Below are 25,294 nucleotides of genomic sequence, written 5' to 3'. Positions count from 1 at the left end.
GCTTAAATAGCTTTAATAGATTTATGAAATCATTAATTGACGTCAAAGAAAATATGCTGAACAAATTTATTAAATTGATATTTTAATGTTAAGTTCAGCTAATAATAATGTGTTTTCTACGTTCGGATGCAGAGCTCTCGTCTCTCGTTTTAATTGTATTTACTCATTATATTTACTGCTGTTACGTAACGTTAGAAATATTACGTCACAATGAGTTAAAAGAGACAATAGTATTATCTTAAGATATTTTAATCGAATAAAACTCACGTTAAAAACTATGTAATATAAAATCTTGATTTAGTATTGAAATCAAGAAGTTAATGCTATATTTCTTAAATGTTCTTTCTGCACTGGATATAAACATTTTTCCGGAAGATTTCTGTCAAAGCCTTTTCAAAACTCAGTTATAACACATTACTCGTTATTCTTATAAGCCATTATGACATAAGATCAAATAATCTTTCATATACTTTTCACAAACATACTTCTTCATACTTCTCGTTTGATATCTCAAGATTTTTTTTGTGACAATCTTCATTATCCTCATGCCGTAAGCAATTCTTTTCAGACACGCCCGGTAAAAGATATTTTTTTAGCAAACATCATTAATAATTATTTGTTGCTCGTAGTAATTATGCGTTCGTGTTCTATTCGCGCTATTATTATCTAGAATGAGCGACCTTGATTTTGTGAGGATATTAGCCACGTGCATTACCGCATATGCATACTACGATCGTTAACTTTGCTTTCAACTTTTTCTTATAAGTGCGCACGAAACGAACTTTGTTATCATTCCCCTCGACGATTCGTCGGACATTTCTGATCCACAAGCTGGTGAAGTAACACCAAAATATGAAGATACAGTTAGCTGTAGCATCCAATTATATTTTCCTCGTGAATGTAGTGATGTAATTATACGTGTGCATTATATGAAAAGAGGAAATCAATCAGTGAGAAAATGATCAAGGATATGGGAACAGGGCATGTGGAGAAAGTTTCGTTCCAGTGAGTGGAAAAATACATAATTTGGTGAATGGATTCGTGTAAATTTATGTAATTACAGTAAACATTATTATGTATGCCGTTACTAAATGTTGAAACGTGTTCGCGCGATAGAAAAATTTTAAATATTCGCTTGAATAAAACAAAAAAAAATAGGACGACCAATTAATCATTATTTACACATGCGCGTGTTATTACATTCTTTTTTCGCCTCTTTGACATAGATACATATGTACGTACACGACCAATAATATATCGTATCTTCGACTCGGTAGGCACATTTTAATAATACATCATAGTATTTTCTGTTAAATTATCCGTGTCTTCAGAAGTTGCCATCGATCGGACAAAACATTAATAATATAAGAGCAGATATTAGCAATGTAGGAATTATGACTGGCGATAAATTTTCGACAAAAAGAATTTTGCATAGATAATGTATACATACATTTTCTTACATATTTATAGGAAAACTACTGGAAAAGTATTATTATAAATATAAAAGTATGTTTATATATAATTTTTTACGGAACAGCTATATATAAATTTTGTGGCAATGTTATCTTATCTTTGTCCCTGACCACTGGTAACGATTTAGGGTTGACTCCGTCGATTGCGAAAGAATTTATGTACAATCATACTTAATCGACAATGTTAACCTTTATACAATTTTATTAAGTCGATCCTGAAGTCATCCTGTTTTATCAGGGTTGGGTAAATTAATATTTTGTTAAATAAATTATGTTAAAGTTAAAATAAAATTAGTTACGCTAATAGTTACATGAATAAAAAACTAACTCAATTAAAAATTAAGATTAAAGTAATTTAAATTAAAAGTTAATTTTGAAAAACGTTATTCATTTTAAATAGAGTAGAATTTATAATTTTTTAAAGTTATTGTAGATTATTCGAAACATTTGTAATATAAATTAAATAAATTTTTAATATTTTATTTGTAAATTTATAATTTATTCGTAAGTTTATCAAAAAAACAAAGATATATTGTTTTTTTATGTAGGAATGTTTTTTCTTTTACATATAGAGATAGCTTTTTAACTTAGAAAAAAGTTAATAAGTTAAAATTTGTGCTTCAAAAATAACTAATTAAAGTTAAAAATTAAATTATTTAAAATTAGCTAAATTAAGTTAAAAGTTATTATTTCTTTAACTTGATTATTTAACTTTAACTTTTTAATTACTACCCAACTCTGTATTTTACTGACCGAACACAATTTTCTTCAATACTATTTTTTTAATTACGTTTACAAATTTAAAGATTCTTTTCTACAATTAACGTATAGGCACTAATATTTAAACTGATCACTTTATGCCAAAAACAAAAAAATTTCAATGTGTTTTAGTCTAGAGCTGTCAACGTGTGCCAATATTTGCGTCTTACAAAAATTCTGCATTGTATTTGTGCACAATGGAAATGGTTTTGAACGTGGATTACACGAAAATATAATGTTGAATTTTTTAAATTAAATATTTTAGATATTTGATATGAAAAATCAGCGTGCTTCAAAATTTGTGCACCTATTGTGTTGGCAAATAAGTTCGATTTTTTTAGGATGAAATGAAAGACAATGTTTGTTTAATAATTTTTGTTTCACAAAACGAGTGAGTCGGGATGAATCTGCAGCGAAGCAAAAACCGAACGAGCTTATTTGCCAACTCGGAACATGCGTACAGTATTGATATAGTAGTCATATTAAATGTTTCATAACTCATACGTACGTATTATAAATCGTATGTGTGTATAAGTTCGCTGTTCAGTTAGTAAAATTTATGACTTTAGCCCTTAATAATTGCAACAAGAAACGTGTACGCATGTACACGGAAATTACTTTTTATCTTCGAATGGTTTCCAATTATGGAGTATGCGGGCAAATTATTTTTATCGCCTTTCGTCGGTGATCCCATTCAATTCTAACCTTAAGTAAGGTTGGACGGAGCAGCCTCGACTGTTCGGCGAACGGTATGACTCCACGCGCGGCGTGGTTCTTCATGATTTGCGACGCGAGTAGCACAGCGCGAAAAAATTTGCCCATACTCGTACTCATCGTTATCATCGTGACGCGCGCGTAGAGCAATCTGCCGGATGCCCCGTCGCCGTCGTTGCCCCTCGTCGACGCCGTCGCGCGATCCGTCAGTCTCGCGATCGCGAGTGCATAATTCGCAACGATGCGATAGTGCAACGAGCTATATGGAAAACAACAAATTCCGTTCAGCGATTCCTTTTTCGTTCGGCGACTTCTCTCTGCAGCGTGCGACTGAAAAAAACGGGTGAAACCCGTCGACGAGATCGCGGATCTCTCACTGTGCCTCGATAAGATACGGTGAACTCGTTAAAAACCGTGCTCGCCACGAACTAACAGTCAGTCGGTCGTTGCGATTCTCACGTAAACCGCGTTTACGTTGCCGTGTAATAAACACGTGATCAGGTGTGTACATATATCGTATCAAAACGCGACGACAATTGCGGAAAGAACTCTGCGCAGACGACACTGTCGCGCCCGCCAAAAATAACTGTGACGTATCGCACTAGTGGAGTAGGATCGCGCCTGTGATTTCTCTCGCGGCCGAAACGTTCTCCGAGTTCGAGAGGAGCAACATGAGTCTGGCAGTGATGTCAAATGCGGTAGGTCCACGGTGTTAGTAAATCTCAATGGGATGAGGGCAAAGGGAAGAGAACGCGTTTTCACTTTTGATAAGCCGCAGTGTAAAAGAAGCGCGAGATAAAATTTTTAAAAAAACTTAAGTTATCGCGGAGAAGAACAACTGGAGTTTTCGATATTATTAATAGGAACTCGAGAAACAAAAATTTTTGTTCAAAATTATTTCCTTTTGATGTAAATGAGCGACGATCCGCGCGTCATATATCATTTATACAAAAATATAAATTTATTTTTATTTATTATTCCATATGTATTATGTCTTTCATCACTTTCGACCTTGCGTGAAATTCAAAAACACGTGGCATAACCTAAATGTCTTCTCTTTCCTGCACTTCGTATTGATGATGGCATAACCGGTCAGACATGTTCTCGTGAACAATTCGAATCGTCATCTCTCAGCAATATGGACGTTCCGAGTGATGTCACGACTTCCGTGATTAAACTCGGTGCTAATGAAAACAGGTTTCGGTTTTTTTGCACAAAGCTTCGGTGATTCAAAATGCGCGCCCTCTTGCGTTATCTAAACATAATCCATCTAAATCTATTGACAGTCAAATAGCAATTTGTCCCAACTGTAGTCATGAATAAATAAAATGACCTTGAACAAGACAACAATGTTAACATGATAATCGCTTAGATAAAATTAATGCGCAGGTTTCCTTGACTCGTGTCTGATAAATGGTACTTTAAACCTTTAAATTACACAATGAGACCTTTTTATTATTATTATACTGTGTATTAAGATGCAAAGAAGATAGGGAACATATGGTGATTTCCTTAAAAGTAGGTTTTTTCAAAAAGTTTATAAATACACTATTAAAAATGTCATAAAATTAATGTACTTTTAAGTTACACATTAAATTTAATGTATCTGTAACTGAAAAACATGTGCATGAAATTTAGTGTACTTCTGACAACATTAAATTTACATAAAATGTACATTAAATGTTTTTGATATATCTGCTTGAAATTTGCTTCTGTTACGTTAAATTCTGCTGCCGATTTTTAACAGTGTACCTTAATAGATTTTTCATCTGCCATAAGAAAAATATTTATAAATTTATTGAAAAATATTAATAAATCTCTAGAAAAATAAACTTGCATTAAAGAGAAATATTTAATTTCATAAATTGTTATTTAAAAAATTTTTATCGATGCCAGTACTTTTTCTGTTAAAATGAAAGATCTATCTTTAGCGTTTAAACAAAAGGAATCAACTCTAATTACAATTTATAATTTTACAAATAAAAAACTTAAAAGTATCCGAGATGTACTATGAACGTACATACATTCAACTTTTTTGTTGTATTGTTTTTCAATGTTGCTTGTTAGGATTAATAAAAATGTTATAAAATCTCTAAAAACCATGACAAAAAGTGCAAAATAACATTGATAGATTAATAAAGAACAATTGACATACTCAATAGTTGACGTACTAGTAGAATATTATTGACATTGAAATGCTATATGATCTTGCTTGGCGCCAAAGCCGTGACACTTTCGATGAAGGATGAAGTCTCGACGCGATTTAATGATACTGTTCTTGGTAATACCCAGTAGATAACACAATTCATACTCACAGTGTGATGCGAACCAGCGCACTAACAGCACGGTACATTTATTACTTAACTAACGATAATCACTGATGATCGAGGACGATATAGAGTTCGTTCACATTTATCTCTCTCTGTTTCAAATAAACCGTGTAAATAATCAAGAATAATTAGTAATCTTTGACTCTATATTAAATGAACTTTATTATCGCGAGACAATACCATGTATAGCTTACGTGAAGTTTTATCTCAGATATGAACTTATCTGACATGAAGGTGAATGTTAAAATTCTTCAAAACGGTTTTTTTTCAGTACGCGCGCTAGTAACAGTGCGTTTAACGCAAAATATATCCGTTTCAAATAAACTGTGTGAATAATCAAGAATAATCAGTAATTAGTAATCATTGACTCTATATTAAATGAACTTTATTATCGCGAGACAATACTATATATAGCTTACGTGAAGTTGTGTCTCAGATATGGACTTATCTGACATGAAGGTGGATGTTAAAATACTTCAAAACGGTTTTTTTTCAGCACGTGCGCTAGTAACAATGCGCTTACGCAAAATTAACATTGCAAAAGCTTTTATTCTGTTCGACTTGAAAAACAAATTTTTACTAAAGTACTATTGATTCAAAATACAATATTTTAAGCATTGTGGAGTAACTATTGCTGTAAATGCGTGCATCCACTTATATATATTATGTACAGTCGTGAGCTGAAAGATTGCAACACATTTTCTTCGATGGTTTTTGGAATGTAGACTTGTTTATCGAACGGCGAACATAATTGGGTCTTACCTATGGATCTAACCAATTACGTTTGCCGATCGATAAGCAAGTCTACATTCCAAAAACCATCGAAGAAAATGTGTTGCAACCTTTTAGCTCACGACTGTACTTATATAATTACACTATTGTGCCTATTATATTATGTATATGAGTCATGAGCAAATACATAACAACCTGATAATAATGCGACTAGATCGAAATGCATAATTTTAAATAGTGTTGAATTTATTATCCGTACGTATATATTGAATTGTTGATTTAAGGTTTTCATTATATACATATTTTTTTTCATTATATACATATTTTTTTTCATTATTTTCCATTAAATTTTGCGTTTACAACTAGAGGTGTTCTAGGATATTTAAGATATTCATACTAACTAGATGAGTCAACTAGTAATTTACGTAGTTAGACATATGTGTACATAGACAATGTGCACCTTTAGCTCAAGACTTATAAGCCACTGCATTCATCCTTTATGGCAAATATGACTTCAATGTATATTATTCTAAATATGAAACTTAAAATATCTGTTTGAATTTAGTTTAAGCATGAGTTTTATAAATCACAACTATAGAATAATTGAAAAGAAATGTTATATATGTATAAAACAAATTTGCTATCGACTTCAAATGTATATTGATAATGGAAAATTACAGGAAAAATGAAAAAGTTCAGAGTAAATAAATTACAATATATTATATATTATGTATATTATATATTACATATTATATATATTTACGATGTTATAACTTTTTTAATAATTATTTAACGCTAAGAAAATACAGATTTATACGCGCTAATTCGTATCTATCTCTTTTTTATGTCAATTCCAACTATGTCATAAACAATGACTTTGCAGCAATGAAGTTCATCGTATCCAATATTAACGCATTAAGTTTTATCGTATATGTCTTTTATATTTACAATTCAATCTTATCCTATGTAAAAAATGTTATCATTTGAAACTGATAGATGCAATATATGAATACAATATAGCTGTTATTAACATCATAAAGTTTTATTATATTAATATAAAATACATATATATATTATATATATTATATATTATATATTATATATTATATATATTATATATTATATATATTATATATTATATATATTTAATATATAAATTCATAAAAATCAGAAAATATATTTTTAGAAGATAGTGCCTTAGAAAAAATTTTAAAAAATAAAAATATTTATAGTTATATGAAAAAAATAGCAATTTTTCTATCAAAAATTTTTTTTTGGAGAGGAGGAAACTTTTAGAGTGTTCTCTTTCATAAGCATACTTTCTGATTTATGAATAGTCGGTATCGCGTCAAGGCTTTTACCACATTCACCCTTCGTCCGAGTGATTTCAGATGGCGCTAGAGAATAAATCTTTCTCTCTGTAGATTTCTACATTTCTATTTTTTTATTTTCTTACAATGCGATGACCGTAAGACGCGTGCGATCATCTAGCACGTGCTCATTGATCTCGATCGATTATCGCGCAAAATATATTTGTTTGCGATAAAAGTTTTGTTCGCCAAGAAATTAAGAATGTCTCTCGTCCTGCCCGTCGATCAATATCCCTTTAGATCAATCCGATTTGCCTTGACAAATTATGGTAGCTTCGAGATAACAAATCAGATACACATCTCGGTTGTAACAGAGGTGGTCTCCTATCACGTTCTTGTCAATGTGTCAAGTCTCGTTCGCCACGTGGACGTTGAAAACTACGATACTTTCGCGTGCATCATCGGCGTTGACCTATGATAGTTTTATTTATACATATATTTTGCGGTCAGTAATGTCGATTGTTCTCCACAATATATCGATGTCAGACTATTATTACAAACACTACTATTGCCAATAAAGCGTTACGAAATGTTACGAACACTCGTTAAGGTTCAAGATGAAATCTATTTCTTAGGTTGTATATTCAATCGGATTTTTATTTATAATTTTTATTTCGTTTTTTTTTAATTATTCTTAATTGAAGAGATTTTTAATTTAATACGTAAAATCACACAAAAAATTATTTCAGCATGCTAAAATTTTCAATGTTAAAAAAAAGTTGTTAAACTTATTGTATTGCAACGGAAGCAAATTTCAAGCATGAAAAGAATAATTTTGCTGAAATACAGATCTGAAAATAATGATGTTAAACTATTAAAGAATTTCTATTGGACATTTAAGTTGGTTAGCTAGTTGGTAGAAACTTCATCGCAGCATGATCATCACGAATGTTTTATATAATTATTTGATAGTTGAACATTAAATTATTTTCCGATCTGTATCGGCTAATTTTTAGATATTACAGTGAAATTCTTTTTTCTGTACATACATTAAAAACATTTAATGTTATCAAAAATGTACTAAATTTTGTACAGATGTACACAATATACTTTTCAATTATATAATTACATTAAATTTAATGTAATTGTGTAACTTAAAAGCAGACTAAAGTTTATTAAATTTTATGACATTTTTAACAGTGTTGCTATGACCATGTACCTAGTCTTTCTCGATTTTAATTGTATTATATATAAATCACAGTCGTAATTATTGTAAAGAGATTTTAATCATCACAATTTTTATATTATCTTTATTAACTCTGGACTGTAGTATTTTTTCTTCGTTGCGCATTAGTTTTCATATAATTAATTTCTTAAAATACAATTAATTTTAATTTTAAAAAGTAAATTAATTATTTACTTTAAACTGTCTATTTTTTAAAGAACTACTTGGCTTAGAGAAAAACAAGAATAGTTTCTCGTCGGCGTATTTGAATGAACAGGATGCAAGAATTCTTGCACGGTCGGACCGCGCCACACACAAGGGATTAAGGCGGATCGATTAGCCGGAATGTTTGAAGATTTTTGTGTCAAAGGTATTAAAAATGATTGTGACAACGGGGCATCTTGTGGTTCATCGTTTATGGTGAGATTACCATAAACACCTACGTTGCCGTTTTCTCTGCGGAACAAGTGGGCATAATAGTTTTGCGTCCCTTTCGAGACTCGGAGAAATGTTATTGTGGTGACTAATGACACTAGGTGGAGGTCTACGTGAAAGCATCATGAGGAGAAAGGCAGGGGCGTAGTAGCAGGATGCAATCGAATCGTCATATTTATCTCCCATGTTAATCTCGTCAGAGGACGAATATAAATCTTCCCTCGCTATATTCCCTCAAGAATCTTGTTGGGCAATTTGTACTTCATCTTAGAATTTAAGACATTCAATGTCGATTAATCTAGAAACTTGAAATTAATCATTTTCCTAGGGATCAATTTCAAATTTGACTTGAGGCATGAGTCCTATTATTGTTCCCGACCCGTATGCTTCGACGAACAATTGTATTGCACTTGTAATACTTTCTGATCGAACAGCGCGTAGTCTTATCTCTTACAATCGCAAAGTTCCATTGCGTAAGGACGACGGATCCTTTTATGCGTAAAAGCGCGAACGACGTGCACGAGACAGCGGTATCTTTATCGACTCATTAACGACGGAGACACTGGCAATGATTGTCACTGGTAATTATCGTGACTGCCACGGAGACAGCGCTACGTAAAAGCCGTGTTCGTGCGCCGCGTAATGATACGCGCCGCGAGATTCAAGATTTTATCAGGCTGACGCAGCGGTGTCTCTTTCCGTCGAACAGCCGTCCGTCCGTCCGTTCGTCCGATTCCTCTCGACCTGTCGACCTATCGAGCTCTTCTGGTCGGATTCGGCTCGCCTTAACCTTCCTGCCGCCCGTTGGCCGCATCCGGCTCGTTAACATTTTTTTTCCATAATCGACACCACGAGTTCCGTACTAAACAAAGTTCCGTACGTTGCCGCCGCGATGCGCGGTCGATTTGGCATCGGACGCTCCTTTTACAGCCTTTGAATTCAAAGGGACGCCGTCCTTTTCATTTGTCAAGCGCCGTCCTCTTCAGCCCTTGCCGAGCTCTGTGCCTTTTCTATGTACCCTCACCCGAGGGAATTAAAAAAAGGGCAACTATCTTCCAATTCTTCAGTTGCAGGTGCGTCTCGATAAACTCGAAACCCGTGCCGTGAAGAGAACGAATCGCCCTCGGCAAAGGACGTTTGATTCCTTCTAAAGTAATTCGACGTCATGAATCTTATTGTTGATTTTGTCAGATAGAATTTCAATTGGAACTTGGACGGATTGCCCGCGATTTGTATGTTTGTTACCCAATTCGATATTCTCTATATCTTTGTATAATTTTTTCTATGGTGTTTTTGGATTCATACATTACTGAGCAATTAGGCCGAATATTTACGCAATAATGATGTATGCAATCCGCAAAATATTTGATTTCAAATCCGTTCCATCGATCAGATTTGTTGCATCTTCCATTAATTGAAGTTTTCGCCATTTTAAAAGGAATACATTCAGGGTGCGTTCAAAATTTTAATGCAGCGTAGAAATATCGGTAGCAAGGATTATCCCACTTTATCTGTAAATCCATATCGAATTTTATTTAGGCACCAAGAATATCTCCCCCGAGAAAGGCTTTCTTTAATTTTTCCCGCGGATCATTCCGGGAAGATAAATTCTGAGACGATTCCGTTGGATCGAACGATTTCTAGGCTCCCGTCGTGCGGACTGTCTTTGAAAATATTTTGACGTCGAGGAAGATCGCCGTGTGATCGATGCCCGTTCCCTGGAGATTACATCGTGAATTGCATTTTCTCCATATGAACGCACATCGCATGGACTGCAGTTCTATGTATGAACGATTCTCACAGAAACCGTGGCGTGTGGTTGGTCGAAAGACCTTGCCATCTGCTCTGCCGACTTTATAACTTCACGAATATTTTGTGGAAAATTCTGTAACTAGAGAAATCTGAAACATTGTGTATAGCTAACCGTTCTCGATAAAAGAGGCAATTTGTGCAGCATGGGGTTGTGAGAGTTGCCTTTTTAAAGTAAATGAAAATCGCAGAAAGTATTCTAATAATCGAGAGAAATGTAAACAATAAATAAACCTTAACGATTAATACTCACGGGGGGAAAAAATTCTGAAGGTTAAATCCAGTGATTAGTTCCGATCGCGTCTTTTAGGATCTTATTTGCATTAATGGCGGCTGTATCTGAGCGAAGGCGTTCATCGTGAAATCGCCAGGCACAAGACCGGTTTTCTTCTGAGCGTAATTACAAGGTTCGAACCAATCGCGCGGTATCTCGAAAAAATTCAGGGCCCATCTCCACCATCGGCTCAGCCAGCAGACGCCATTTTTCTTTAGTCTTTATACCATCGAATTTGCCTTTTGCGAAAAAAATTTGCATATTTTTGTTGCATCAAGGTGTAACGATTATTATCGCAAGACCAAACACACGTGGAATAAATAGCCTTATCTAAAGTGCATTTTATCTAAATCAGACGCGTCACATCTTCAGTGGATTATCAAAAGATACTCGGAATGAGGAAGACGGGTTATACAGTAACACATTTAATCGATCGCCATTTAAGAGACACGCTCGAAGGCGTTTAACTAATTTTTTTATTTTTTTACTTTGCCAAACCGTAAATATATTCGCAAAAATTGCACTGCAAAGCAGTTCGATACGTGGTTTCTTGCCTGCGACTTGCGTTCTTCCGATGTAATTAAGTGATTTTATTTATCTTTGTTACGCTATTAAACTGGAAGGCAAAGCGTGCTTCGTTACCATGCGTCGCCCATCGTCTTAACTTAAAAATAGCTATAAACTTCAGCATGCGAAAAGAGAAACACGCAACGCCATATCAATCTTCAATTTTCCGCTGTAAAATTTCTAGCGATTTTCTCGGTGACTACACCCATCGATTTATGAATAAACGAGTCGATCACGCGACGAGAGTATTAATTATCAATTGGAAAACGAATATATGTATAACGCGCGAAGGGAGGAACTAAATAAGGGAGCATGCTGATTTAGTTTTATTTTAGTTGATTTAGCCGCAGTGGAACGAAAGAGGCGGACGAACAAAAAGAAAATGGTTTGGTTCATGTTCTTGCGACGATGACCGAGATTGGTTCCACGCTTTCTTCGGCTTATGCCGCGTACGGCAGATAAGGCACGCGCACAGGAAAAGCTTGGAGAAGAAGATAAGAATTTTTCTAGTAAAATGAAAGATCTCTTTTGGATCGTGTGAAAGAATACGCGTATGATAAATGATCTTCAAACTAGTCTCTGCTCTAGGCTGAGCATTAGATTCTATTGTTCTCGAATCCTATTTCTTTCTTCGACTTCGGCAAAAGAAAAAGAGTCATGCTATTATGAGCAGAATGTTACATAATATTGTAATGTGAAATAAATTGATTTTTTTTTTTTTACAAACTTTATTCGGTACTGTAGGAATTAGGAAACGTTAACAGAGCAGACTGCGAGATTTGAACTTGGGATCCTTGATCCTTATTCCTAGCATTCTACACCACAACTTGCTCTACTATAGTTTCATAACAAATTCGGTTGTTTATGATTTGCTTCATGGTTTTTTTCCATTTTTTTATAGTACAAATGTTTTGAAGTGTTAGCAATCAGAAGCGACTATTCTGGATTAAAAGGGATTTTCACTTAGATATTAGACATTCAAGATGAAGCTTTTATAAAACGGTGACCAATGCGTTTTAAATACAAAAATATTAATTGATTTAATTTTTTATAAAAAGAAGGAAAACATGAGGATTAATGCATGATACAGTGATCTATTTGATTAGGGCTAGTGAATCGAAAAGAGTTATAAAAAAAAAATGATTTTAAGGTTTATTAGTTTATTAGGGTACTAGATTGGACATTACTTGCAGAGAAACTATTTGCAAAGAATTTTATGATGGAAGATTTTATGGCCAAACGTGTTAGGATATGTGTAGGATATGTTTACACAGCACAATATTCACTAATAATACAAAGAAGCAATATATTTTACACGAGAGAGTATTGGCTATTACTTTATAAATACTTAGGTACAGACAAAAGTAAATGACAAATAAAATTTGACGTTTATTGTAAGTAGCAATTGATTTTTTTAAATTATCGATTTGTAATAAAGTGTAATAAAAATTTAGCATAATTCCTTTGCGAATATTGTTTTCGTTACGAATTTTCTGTCAGGAAATATCTAGATTAGAATAATCGATATTATAGGGAACAAAATTCGTAGCATTTTTTATAAGTAAAATTCAAAGACAATGTTCATATGTTTGCACATAGATTTATTTAATTTTATATAGATTCCTACGAATTTTTGTTCCGTACTGTTAAAAATGTCATAAAATTCAATGTACTTTTAAGTTGCACAAATACATTAAGTAAATTACACAAGTAAATTTACGGTATCTCTGACTGAAAACTATGTGCATGAAATTTAGTGTACTTTAATGTAACCCGCTTAAAATTTGTTTTCATTACATTGTATTGAATTTTGCTGCGTTTTTTTAAGCATACATTGTAAAAAGAAGTTTTCTTGATTATTATGCTCACAAGTCTGAAATAATAATAATGAAAAAGTATTTGATTTCTTTTAAAGCCAAGAGCGAGGATTTAATAGTTAATTAACATACTCGTAAACACTCTACTATATTGTCGTTATAAATAGAAAAAAAATCTCATTAAGCACTGACAGGCAGTTACTTTGTATCGGCATTTTCTTGCTAATTATGTTCTGAAAACGTTTACAGATTTTTTTTTACTTCATCTGAATGGATCATATACATAAATTAATGAGCTAGTCTAGTGCAAGGTGATACAACATGCAGCTGGTTATTATCTAACAGTGCGTGAAAACAGTATTCTCGTCTGACAGCATGATACGGAACATTGTGCAACATTTTATAATGGGTAATGCATCGTTAATGTGTATACGATACGCATAATGAATTTACGCACCCTTAACAGTCCTCCAATTAATCCCAAAATGATTATTCGATAGTCTTGATACAATTTTGACAAACAACACTTTTCCAATCTATGTTAATCGAAGTATTTATTATTTCTCGGCTTTATCATACAGATTGTACGTTCTTTCTTTGTTAATAAAAAAGAATTATCTTTCGTACTTTGTGTTATAAAATGTATCGATTAAATATTGATAAAGAGCAATATAGTAGATTATTTTTACATTATGCAACTATTATTATATTAGATAACAAATGATTGGCATAACATCGTTGATTTCTTATTTGCAAAATACTAAACTCAAATATCGTAAAATGGAGTAAAGTTTTTTTTTTTTAAATAAATTTCTTTTTCGCGCATATGCAAGATGTCTTTTAAAAAGCAATAATACACACTCACCGAGAGACAAAATAGTGGTGGCGATTGTGAGGAGGCAACCATACAAATATACAATTTTGTTAATAGAAATATAACATATAGTTAAGTGAACTATATTATAGTTATTGTAACTAATTATATTCTATATTATATAATATATTACAACTTTTTTTTATTAGTTCTCTTAATCATTAAATTAGTTGCAATAACTATAATATAGTTCACTCAACTATATATTGTAATTCTATTCACAAAACTTGTGCATTTGTTTGCTTATAGTTGCCGCTGCTATTTTTTTTTTGGTACACACACATTTTTAATAAAAAAAAACTAATGCTAATCTCTAAAGGATTTTATCTGTTTTAGTTTTTTTAATACATAGCTTTCAAATTCTTCAAATTTTTCTTTTTCTTTCGCGTTCATGTCTCGCCAAAAATTGTGGCCGACACATGCACTCGTGTTACGACACGAGTGCTGCAGTTTCTTTTTGGAGTATGCGTAAAAAGTGGCAAATGCAAAATACGTGGGCTTGGCATCGCATCGCGGTGATCGCGGCTCCGGGGTTGAGGAGGGAGAATATACGCCCCTGTCGGGGTGAACGATCGTGAGGGCACCGTCGGCGTTCCCTTTGTACACGCACCGCCCCCCTCTCCTTTCCATCTCCTCCCCCTTTTCCCCCTTGCCAACTGGTACCTCTGCGATATATCCCACAACATAAATACGCGTCTCTCCCTCCGGAATCCTCTATCCCCTTTCCCCCTTCTTCCTCCGCAATCCTGCCGGACTCCCCTGTCGGTCGGAGTTGCGTGGATACATTATACGAATTACATTGATGATACGTCGATGGGACACGAGATAGGGGGGTGCTTTGGCTGCACCGATAGCGCCGGAACTATTTTTCATGCTGCCTCCCCCCCCCCTCTCTTCTCCTCCTCGTCTTACCCGCCTTACCGCTCTTACGATCTTACGTCCGCGAGCGTTCGTTTTTTTTTCCGTTTCGCGCGAAAGAAGAAAATAACGTGGCTCCGACGGTCTTGATTATGATGCAAATGATCGCATTTCAGTACTCACGCGAGCGCCATAGTCGCGGTGCACTAGGCCGCAATTTCTTATTCGTTAGCTCGCTTTGCGATAATGAGTTTACCCGCATGCACTGGTGATATTTAAATCATAAAAATTTAATGAAATTTCTGTGACAAATTGCAATGATTTCTTCAAAACTGATAGCGGCCGCATAATTTACTTTGACTTATAATTATAAGATCATTTTGATATCAAAATCATAGACAGGAAATGGTTTAGTAGAGTCATAATCCTTATTTGTTGTACGGCAAGCTGTACTAACCGGTTTTGTCATTAGAATTTTAATCAATCTATGCAATTAGTATTTCTTTGAAATTTAATGGTAGGGAATACTCTCTCTATGCGTGAATGATTATTAGACAAAAAGTGAAAGGATATTATTATGAAAAATTAAAAAATTTTAGACTTTTTCAACCGGTTACAGTTCACCGATCGGATGTGAATAAATATACATTCTTATTTAATTTTTATTTAATTTTTTTTCAATTTTTCCGGTTCTGTTTCATCTTAGAATGTGTTTTGGTTCTTTTTTATTAGTAACAGAGAAAGAAGTATTGAGAAATTATTTTCTTCATTATGTATACTGATTTGAATGGACTTTTAACTATTCGATTAAATAAATATTTGCCTACGCGTCCCCAAAAATAACCATCGCCATTGCGATGTAAGACGTAACATTGATCGCTAGTGAAAGTAAATTATAACTCCTCCCGCGCGTAACCCTGGAGTCAACCCCTTTCGGAGTCTCTCGAGGGTTTCCTAGTGATTGACGTTAAGTTTCACCCTTACTTCGGAAAACTTTAGCCGTAATTAAATCTCCGTCCTTTTCGAGTTTTTTTTTTGTATTTTCTCATTACGTTACATTAACTCGATTGTAACATTACATCGAATATACTTACATCCTTCAAATTTGATGCAAGTGGATTTGTAGGAAAATTATTATTTTCACTGTGTCTCACGTACTTTAATCTCCAATATCAATGAGTAGCAGCTATGCTTATCTTTTAATAATCGTAAAGTAAAGAAGCAATATATTGCGCGTCGATTACGCTCTGTATATCCGAAAATATTGTCTATATATTTGAGTTACATTTTGGTAGAGCGATCGTTGCTTCGCGGCAAGACAGGCGTCCCCTAGGATACGCTTCCTCCCTCTCCTCCCGTCCCAGATCCCGCAGGATCATTAATCAAATTCCCCTTTAGCCTCGCCTCTCCCTTTATCCCCGCCTTGACCGAAGGCTCGGCCGCCATTACTGTGCGGCTGCATGCACAACGCACTAATTAAAACCAGGAAATTAATGTTTTATTCCTTTACGCCTACTCTCTCGATACGACGCATCGTGCCAAATGGAAAACTTCGTAATTCAAAAGACGAGACTCAATCATTTTGTTAATCCGATTGAGACTTACTAATTAATGCAGAAAAGCTACTCTATTTTCTTATTTCAAAATTAAGATAGAAATACTAGGTGTATTTATTTTAATCTTTTGTCACTTCTTTTACAGAGAAGTTTGTAGCAAACTTATGATAAAACAAACTGAATTTTATATGTTAAAAAATCAGCAATGATAAAGCAGACGTTATAAATTTAAATAAAAAAATCTTTGATCAGGAATGATTTCTACAATAAATTTTTTTTCTTTTTCGATTAGTGACTAAACAAATATTTATTTACATTTAATAAATTTTTTTTATTGCAAGTATTCAAACAAATATTTATTAACATTTAATAATTTTTTCTCTCAATGTATTTATCTATAAATATAGAATGCGTACCTCTATGTCTAAACGGCTTTATAAAATTATATAATCTGGATGATTTATCATTTGTTAAATATATGAATTTCTACTTTTTGGAAAATTTGTTTTTTCTATTCTCCACAAAGAAACCTTTCTAATAATCATATTTATTTTTCTGTTCGAAAGAATGTCTTTGTGTCCTACAAAAATACAAAAGCCCTTTATAGGAAAGCCATTTGGTTTATTAAAATGCGCATTCTATTTACAATATAAGTACCATACCATAAATATACCAATCGAATGCAAATCTCTCCAACAAATTAACTGTTGGTTCCAAATTTAATGTTGAGTATCATTATAAGCACCAAATTACATTTCTTTAAGAAAACTTAAAGAAAAGTTCTACAATTTTATACAAAGAGAAAGTCATTTTATTTGTTATTCTTTATTTTCCATTTAATATTGAAGCTTTTGATTTACAAATGTGTTTTTAATATAAGCAATAATATAAATGGTTACAAAATAACATAGTCAATTCGTTGCGAACGAAAGGATAAAAGTGTGAAAATTGCAGATAATACCTGGCCAACCTAACGGTAGAACCATCATTAGGTCTATTTATCGACCATAGGCAGGTATACATTGTCAGATTCACCGTTCACGAACAGCGTGATTCTCAAAGGTTTATTACATAAATGTCAGATTAGATGAAAGCCAATAATGTTAAGCATAATGAGATTAAGTTTGTAAAGATCTTTTATAGATTATATCCTTGAAAGAAGTTGTTTTCCATAATGCTATTTTTCGAGACTCTCTTAGGTAGTTAGACTCCTGAAATTATGCGAGTCAACGATAGACTCAAACATATCTCTAAATTTAAACGAAATATATCATTAGGTATATAAAATTAAAAAATAAGAAAAAAAATTTTACACTTGCAATATGAAATCATAATGAAATAAATTAATTAAAAAAACAAATTTACATACCATGTGAAAAATAACTTTTTTGTCGCTCCTTAAAAATGCGACAATACACCTACTACATTTCCTTAATTTTTGAGAAAATTTTCAACGACTCGTTTCTTATTAACTTCTTGAATATCGTTTCGATGCTATACGAAATTTGTGTCGCAGAAATGACTATGCTACGATGGAAAATCTGCAATATTTGAACGGTTATATATTAGGAACGGGACGGTGATTTGAGCTTATATTTTACAGGCTCTGTAGGCATCTGTATTAATATCTAAATTACCTGAGAAAGTTTCAAGACATTCTTGAGTAATGCGTCTTTAGGGTCTAATTAACTGTATTTTTTACAATATTATCAATATTTCATGTTGTTTTATAAATTAACTTTATTAGAAAATGTTTTTTATATACATATATTTCTCTGTAATTTTTTTTATGACTGAAGATTATAGTCAAGTTTTGATCTTACGATTACTTATTGACAAGTTAGATGTAATGAAGCCTCCATTTGCATGTTCATGCATGCTGCATGGTGACTGTCTTGGCGAAGGTACTCTTGATGGTTTGCCATTGTCTTCCGAGAATTGATCAATTAAATATCTAATATGTTCTGGATGGATTCAAATTCGGATCTTTATCACAGAGAACAAACGTGCCGCTCTTATGCCACGATTTTATATTTTATATTTATGTAGAAGAGTTAAATGTTACTATTTTAGATCTTTTTTTCAAGAATTGAGATTTTTTATTTGGAGATTACAGTTTTTGAGTAAATAATTATAATAAATAGCTATATACTTTTTGTAATGATATAGCGATACAAGAAACAGAATTAAAACTGAAAGAAATAAGCGAAAAGTAGGAGAAAGGATGTAAGCTGGGCAATTGAAAGAGAAATAAAAAGACAACGGCAATACGAGTCGCTTGAACGGTTTTAGGAGAGAAGCCGTGAATTAGGACAAGTGCATCGACTCGCACGAAAACTAGAAAGCTGCATTGTCACGTTTCGACGACAGTGGTTTTGCTTGACGAAGAAAACACTGTCAAGAGTCGTCCGCGAGATATAGACTATTGTGTTTCTCATTACGTCAATTCGATGGCGAAACTTTTTACAGTCGCTCTTAACATTAGCATCGTACGACAATTAGCCAAATACCGCAACAGAACGGATTGTATTCCCGGACACATCTAATTATCTTTATTTTGACAATTCATTTTGCTTTAATTGCAACGGCTTCCAAAGTAATACAATCACCGTGAAGCGCTGCCAAGCTCTACTTGTTGTTCGCCCGAAGTTGCGAACAAAAAGTCGGACTTGGTCTTTTTGGGCTTCGCGAGCTACAATTATGTTTACAGTTACGGAGAGTCGAACGTATCGATGCCCGACTATAATTACTCGATATACGTGCAGCGATAGTTGCGAGCGAGGATATTCGTCTTTGCGGTGAGAATCGCGGAAATAACGGGAGCGTTGCACCTGCTATGGCCGGACACAAAAACAATCGGCTTTTTCCGAGATAACTCGCGGAGATACGTTTGGTGCGCGGTGTATCGGAGCCGTTTCGCCATCGCAGTTTCGCGAAACCTATCCGCGACACATCCGATTCAATCGGAGAGACGGGCGATGCTAGATAAACGGTGGTCGACCATTACGAGCCCACCTCGTGTAATTACTGATCCTCAAGATACATCTTCTGCCTTTGCGTCGTCGTTTTGTACCGGCTCGATCTCACCAGGTTTCTCTGATCGAATCGTCTTACCGGCACCGTTCATACTCTCGGAATTTCAAGATATCAATCATTTTCGGTCAAACAGTACGTTCTATAAGAATAGATTTCTCTAAGAAGAAATTACATAATTGCTACGCGTGTGAGACAGAGAGAGAAAGAGAGAGAGTTGTTTAAATTTTCGAGCCATGTTTACAGAGCCGCGTAGTAAGATTGTGAAACTTTTAATCTAACGAGAAGATGCGTGACAACTATTGCTTCATACATCATCAGCTCGCCCCGTAGCCCCTTTCATTTTGAATATAAATTGAATATAAATTTTTCGCCCGCAGAGAAGCACGCGGGGCCAGCCACAATAGTCGGCCGTCGTCGGAGATCGTTTCGATCGAGAAGGGTCGCGGGCGCGAGTCTTTTTTCGGGGCTCCGGTCCAGCCCGCCAATGTAAATCGAATAGAAATCGAGGGCGTCGATACGTCGAAGGCATCTGAGAGCGCGTGTGTGCGTCGTCGTGCCGCATGGCGTGTGCATCGTGCATCGCGGCACGGCGCTGCGCCGTATAAAACACCGTGGGCCGAGCGAGAGGTAACTCTTGACGTCGCAACGCGGAGCCCAGCTGTGGGCGCGGCGGATATCCCGCTGTGTCTCTCCAACATGGCCGTCATACGCACACCCACGCCGTGTCTCTCCCTCTGCCTCCCACTGACCGCCGGTCTCCCCCTTTCTCGATTCTCGCCGCATCGAATTACACGGTCAGCGAAGTAATTTACAAAAGCTACGCCCGCGCGAGAGCGCACCGCGCGGAATCGTATCTGTTACCTCCGCGCGGCATCGGCCACCGCGGTCGCGGCTGCGGCTGCGGCTTGTGCGCAAATTCGCGATCGCCGATAACGATACCGAGGAGATTAATGGCGCCGCGCGGCCCCTTTGTCTTTGACCGGCTGGGGCACGTCGACAAACGTAGTCGCTGATTAATTAGGAACGCGGGCGTGGTAATGGAGGATTGGATGGAGGGTGATATTTCGCGATCGAGAAAATCACATCACACACACTACACTTTCCCCCTTTGGCGTTTGCGGGTGCATTAATAACGGTTGTTGTATACATATATACCATAAACATTTATATATTACATACGTTTATTCCACTTGCCTTATTTCACAGGTATATATGCAAGATATAATAAAAGATCAAGCTACCTTCGAACTTAGAAATCACACTGTGTGTGTGTGTGTGTGTGTGCGTGTGTGTGTGCGTGTGTGCGTGCGTGTGTGCGTGTGTGTGTGTGTGTGTTTGTGTGTTAAAAATTATTTGTATTTTGTTTAAGTTGAAATTATTTTAAAGTTGATTTTGCGTACCCAGTAAACGAAAATTAATTAAAATTAATTAAAAATTGTAATTTATTTCAATTTATCCGAGTTCCGGAGTATTTTTGGATGGATATTTTTAGATTCTCAAATGGATCCACATAGATTGAGATACGAAATGCACTATATTTTTATCACTTTCGGATGAATTCGGATGAATTCATGTCTCATTATATTATTTTTAGATTCAAATGAATTTGAAATACGAAATAAGCTATCTATTACTGTTGATTTCAGATGTATTCATATCTATATTATATTATTTGTGGATTCAAACGGACTCGAAAAATCTGAAGCGCGAATGTGTTGAAAATGTCGAAATAAATTTGTTTCTATCTATTTCAATTCATTTTTGTTTGCTGGGTAACTTTTAATATAAGCTGTTATATAATTTTACGAGTTAAACAACCTCGTACTGCTAAAAAAAAATACAATAAATATTTTTAATGATCCCTCAAAAACATTATAGCCTTCTCGCCGATGTACGCCGATCTCTCGAGATACATTATCCCTTCGTCGAGAGAAGCCTCGGTAAAAGGAAATAGGAAAAACGATCCTGAATAATGAAGGGACTATTCCGGGGCATTAAACAGGCCGCGATCGAGTTGCTACGCTTGTCCAGCGCGAAAGAATCAAATCTAATCGCTTCCTTATTCAATTGTCTATTCAGGCCTTACGCGAAGAGCCTCATTCCATGTCCCTTCTCGTAACGTTTTTGACAAGAGTCGCGTTACGAGAGTCGCAGCTTCTTCCTCGTGAACGTACATGTCGCACTTACGTGCTCGTCGTATGAATACAACGTGGTTTCCTGTCTCGCCGATGCTTCGACAAGAATCGAGTTTTAGCCCACGTGCATGTCGCTGACGAAGCGAAAGCTATTGCTACAGTTTCAAGTATCGGCGTATCCGTGATATGGTACCACGTGAGAACGCCCATGAAGTACCGTGTAACGAGTGAATACAATAGGAATGCCTGGGCCCTAAACACACGTTCGCGAACAATAATTGACGCGGAAGTACCGCAGAAAAAGCTTGCCGTTCGGCTGAAGACGTAGAACTCGCGTATGTCCCGCTATAGTCACTTAATCCGTAAACATGGCGGTTCGGGCAAGCGTTACGCTTCGGCGCTGGTTTATCGGTAAATGGGGAAACAGCGAACGATGAGTAAGCAAGGAGTACGGGAGACAATGTTAGTACATTTTCGATAAAGATGCGATTGTTGTTCATACTAAATTATAATTCAAATTTCTGATTACTTTATATTCGTTAAGATTTAAAATGATCGATACATCAATAATAAATATAACAATATATTATCTTAATCCCCTATAATAGAAGACTAAGAATAAAAATGAACATTTATTAAATTAATATCACATTATTAACATGTTGTCTCTAATAATATTATTTTGTACAAAAAATTAATTTTTTAAAAAGTTTCTATTCCATTTTTTCTAAAAAAAAGAAGAAATATTTCGGAAACATTCTAACGTTTGCGCATTATTACTAAAAGTATTTCAACTAATGTTTAATAATAATTAAGACCGTTGTATACAACACAATTAAAAACGAAGATGTCAATATTTAATTAGAAAAAGACCTTAGGGCTGAAATAATGTTTTTTATGAAATAATGTGATTTTACGTACAATTTCTAATTCTTTTGAACTTTCGGTTTCGAACACAACTCTTAAAAGTAATATCGTAGAATTAAATTGACAATTAATTTAATATTACTGATGCTAACCAGTATCTCGAAAATTTCTCAATCCTGAAAAATCTGTTATGAAAAATATTTTTTAAGACTCTAATGCGATTTTCCCACGATACTTATACAAACTAACGCTTAGATCGGTCTCCCTCCGAACATGTTAATCATTTCATGTAATGCCGCGAGTTCGGAGAGGGTTTTAGATTGGCGAGGAAAATCCGTAGATTGGTTAACGAGGCTCAAAGTACGAACTCGGCGAAATTGGCTCGATTAAAACCCACGGGGCAGCTGCCCCGAGGATTGTGCCCCGTCATGTGATTGGTCCCTTCTCCCGGGTCCTTTCTTCGATCTCCTCCATTTCGAGATGCATCGATACTCGACCATCATTAATCATGCACTTTTGTACACACTCGTCGATGGGACTCCCTGCGAGGGACATCCGAGACGCAACAAAAATGAATCTCGGAGATCGAGACTGGGCCTGAACGGCGATCGAGGCCAGATGTTATTAACTTATATAAAATAAACATAAACGAAAACGCCGCGCGCGCAGGGCGCTCCGTTGTGGAAGCATCGGAACATTAATCGTTCGACTTTTAGAAGGATGGTAGCGCGATATTATGATTACTTCGCGCAAAAATTTTATTGTAATCGTAAGCGCTAGTCAGGAGCGCATTGTAAAATTAAATAATGCACCGGACATGCATGTTAACGAATAAAATTAATTTCAAAATTGACTCTTATGACCCTCCTGCAAAAGTCTCTAATGTCTATTACGTACACACATATTTTACATTTTTCCAAAGTGTCATCTGCTCTTTTTAATCAAATGTACACCTGGTATAACAGCTTAAACTCTAACACACTTGCTTGAGAAAAGTATTATATTAAAGCGTATTTGTCATAACCAAATGAGCAGAAACATTTACAATTTTCTTTAATATCGTTTTTAGGATTAAGAGTAAGATGGAGAATAAAGAATTAAATATCAAAACGAGACGAAACTTCCACCCGTATATTATTTGCATTTAAAGCGAAACCCGCATGTATTCTCTTTCGTTCGTGTAAATAGATAATGAAAAGAGGAAAATGTGTTATAATAGATACATTTTGTTTGAAAGGACTGCGCATTGAATACCGTAAAATAACAAATTATTATTGCATCATATCGATTGTTCAAGCTTTGCATTAAAAAAGGGAAGACAAATTAAGTGAATATGTACGAACATTTTTTTTATTTCAGGATATGGACCTGATAGAGGTTCTTTGGAAGCAAGACGTAGATCTCGGATTTACACTTGTGGAACCGGCTACAACACCCACGAAAAAGCCGTCTACTTCGGAAAAAGAATCAGCGGATGAAATCGAAAAGCTGAAAGCTCTAGAAGCTATTAATGCTACATATCAGAAGGTATGAAAAAGCCATTTTACTTTCTTTTTGAATATCTTCGATTAGTATTTTGCATCATTTGCATTCATTCATTTTTCGAAATCACACGATTGCGCGATTTTGAATTGTTTCGGGTTGCCAATCGCAGCGCTTAACGAGCGATTGTCTCTTGAGAATGCGCCGCTTTCTGCTTTCACGTACGTTAGAAGGAAGCGTTTGCTTCCTCGGACTCAATTTAAACGTTCGTTTCTCCATATGCCAACGGGGCCCATTGATGTCTTCCTGTGTCACCCGGACGATTATCGGAGATAGAAAGCTCCGGACGTGCACCTGTACGTTAAAGAATGCCTCGCGACGTCGCGCATTTTCCGTTCTGCCTCTCGGTAATCATCGACCAATTGGATTGTGCGAATAGGAAGCGACATTCCCTGTAACGCTTTAGAAGAAAAAGACTTCCAGATTTGGCTTCCGGGCATTTATGCACATGTTGGAGAACGTTTCAAGACTATTATTCGTATTTTTTCGTTTTTTTTTTTTGTAAAATCAATCAAAAACCAATTTGGTAATTGAAATTTAATTTAAAAATATGTTTTGGCATTTCAACAAGAATATTAGCTAATTGAGGCGCTGAAATACAAACATCAACAAAATACTATGTCTAGATAGATTCATATCGATTCGAAAATAAAAATAAACGTGACACTATTAACTCGATCAACAGTGGAATTCGGCGCTCGGAGGATGGGGAAGGGGGGGGGGGCTATCTGAGATAACTTATCTTCTTGTCATCTCTTCATCCTGCATTACCGCATAAAGCTTACTCGGTGGAACGCGCACCCGTCTTGAAATGTCAATATATCGCGACTCTTTCGGAAATTTCATTTTTTGTTTTGAGAAATCATATTACGTTCTCTTATTTTGATTCTTAGCGCGTGGCTCCTGCGCTTGTAATCGCTCGTGGATGATCGATCTCGTCCGATCGGAGACACTAAGCCGCCCCAAATGCGTGGCGGCTACG

The 25,294-nt window shown here is 35.1% G+C and overlaps 1 protein-coding gene across 7 annotated transcripts in view; it reads left to right on the top strand.

The window, feature by feature from the left end:
• The window catches only part of LOC105193215 (segmentation protein cap'n'collar), a 112,206-nt gene that overhangs the window by 14,351 nt on the left and 72,561 nt on the right, over positions 1 to 25,294 (top strand). For 5 of the 7 annotated variants that reach the window (XM_011157583.3, XM_011157582.3, XM_011157584.3 and 2 more), the window contains exon 2: positions 24,130 to 24,297. In XM_011157583.3, coding sequence (XP_011155885.1) covers positions 24,130 to 24,297 — 168 coding nt within the window. Of the gene's footprint in view, positions 1 to 89; positions 1,006 to 3,164; positions 3,644 to 24,129; positions 24,298 to 25,294 lie in introns of those variants that run through there. The other 2 variants (XM_039459130.1, XM_011157585.3) reach the window with 2 other exon arrangements.

This window comes from Solenopsis invicta, chromosome 16 (assembly GCF_016802725.1).
Source record: "Solenopsis invicta isolate M01_SB chromosome 16, UNIL_Sinv_3.0, whole genome shotgun sequence".
NCBI classification, from domain to species: Eukaryota; Metazoa; Arthropoda; class Insecta; order Hymenoptera; family Formicidae; genus Solenopsis; species Solenopsis invicta.
This window is presented reverse-complemented; position numbering and strand designations above follow the sequence as displayed.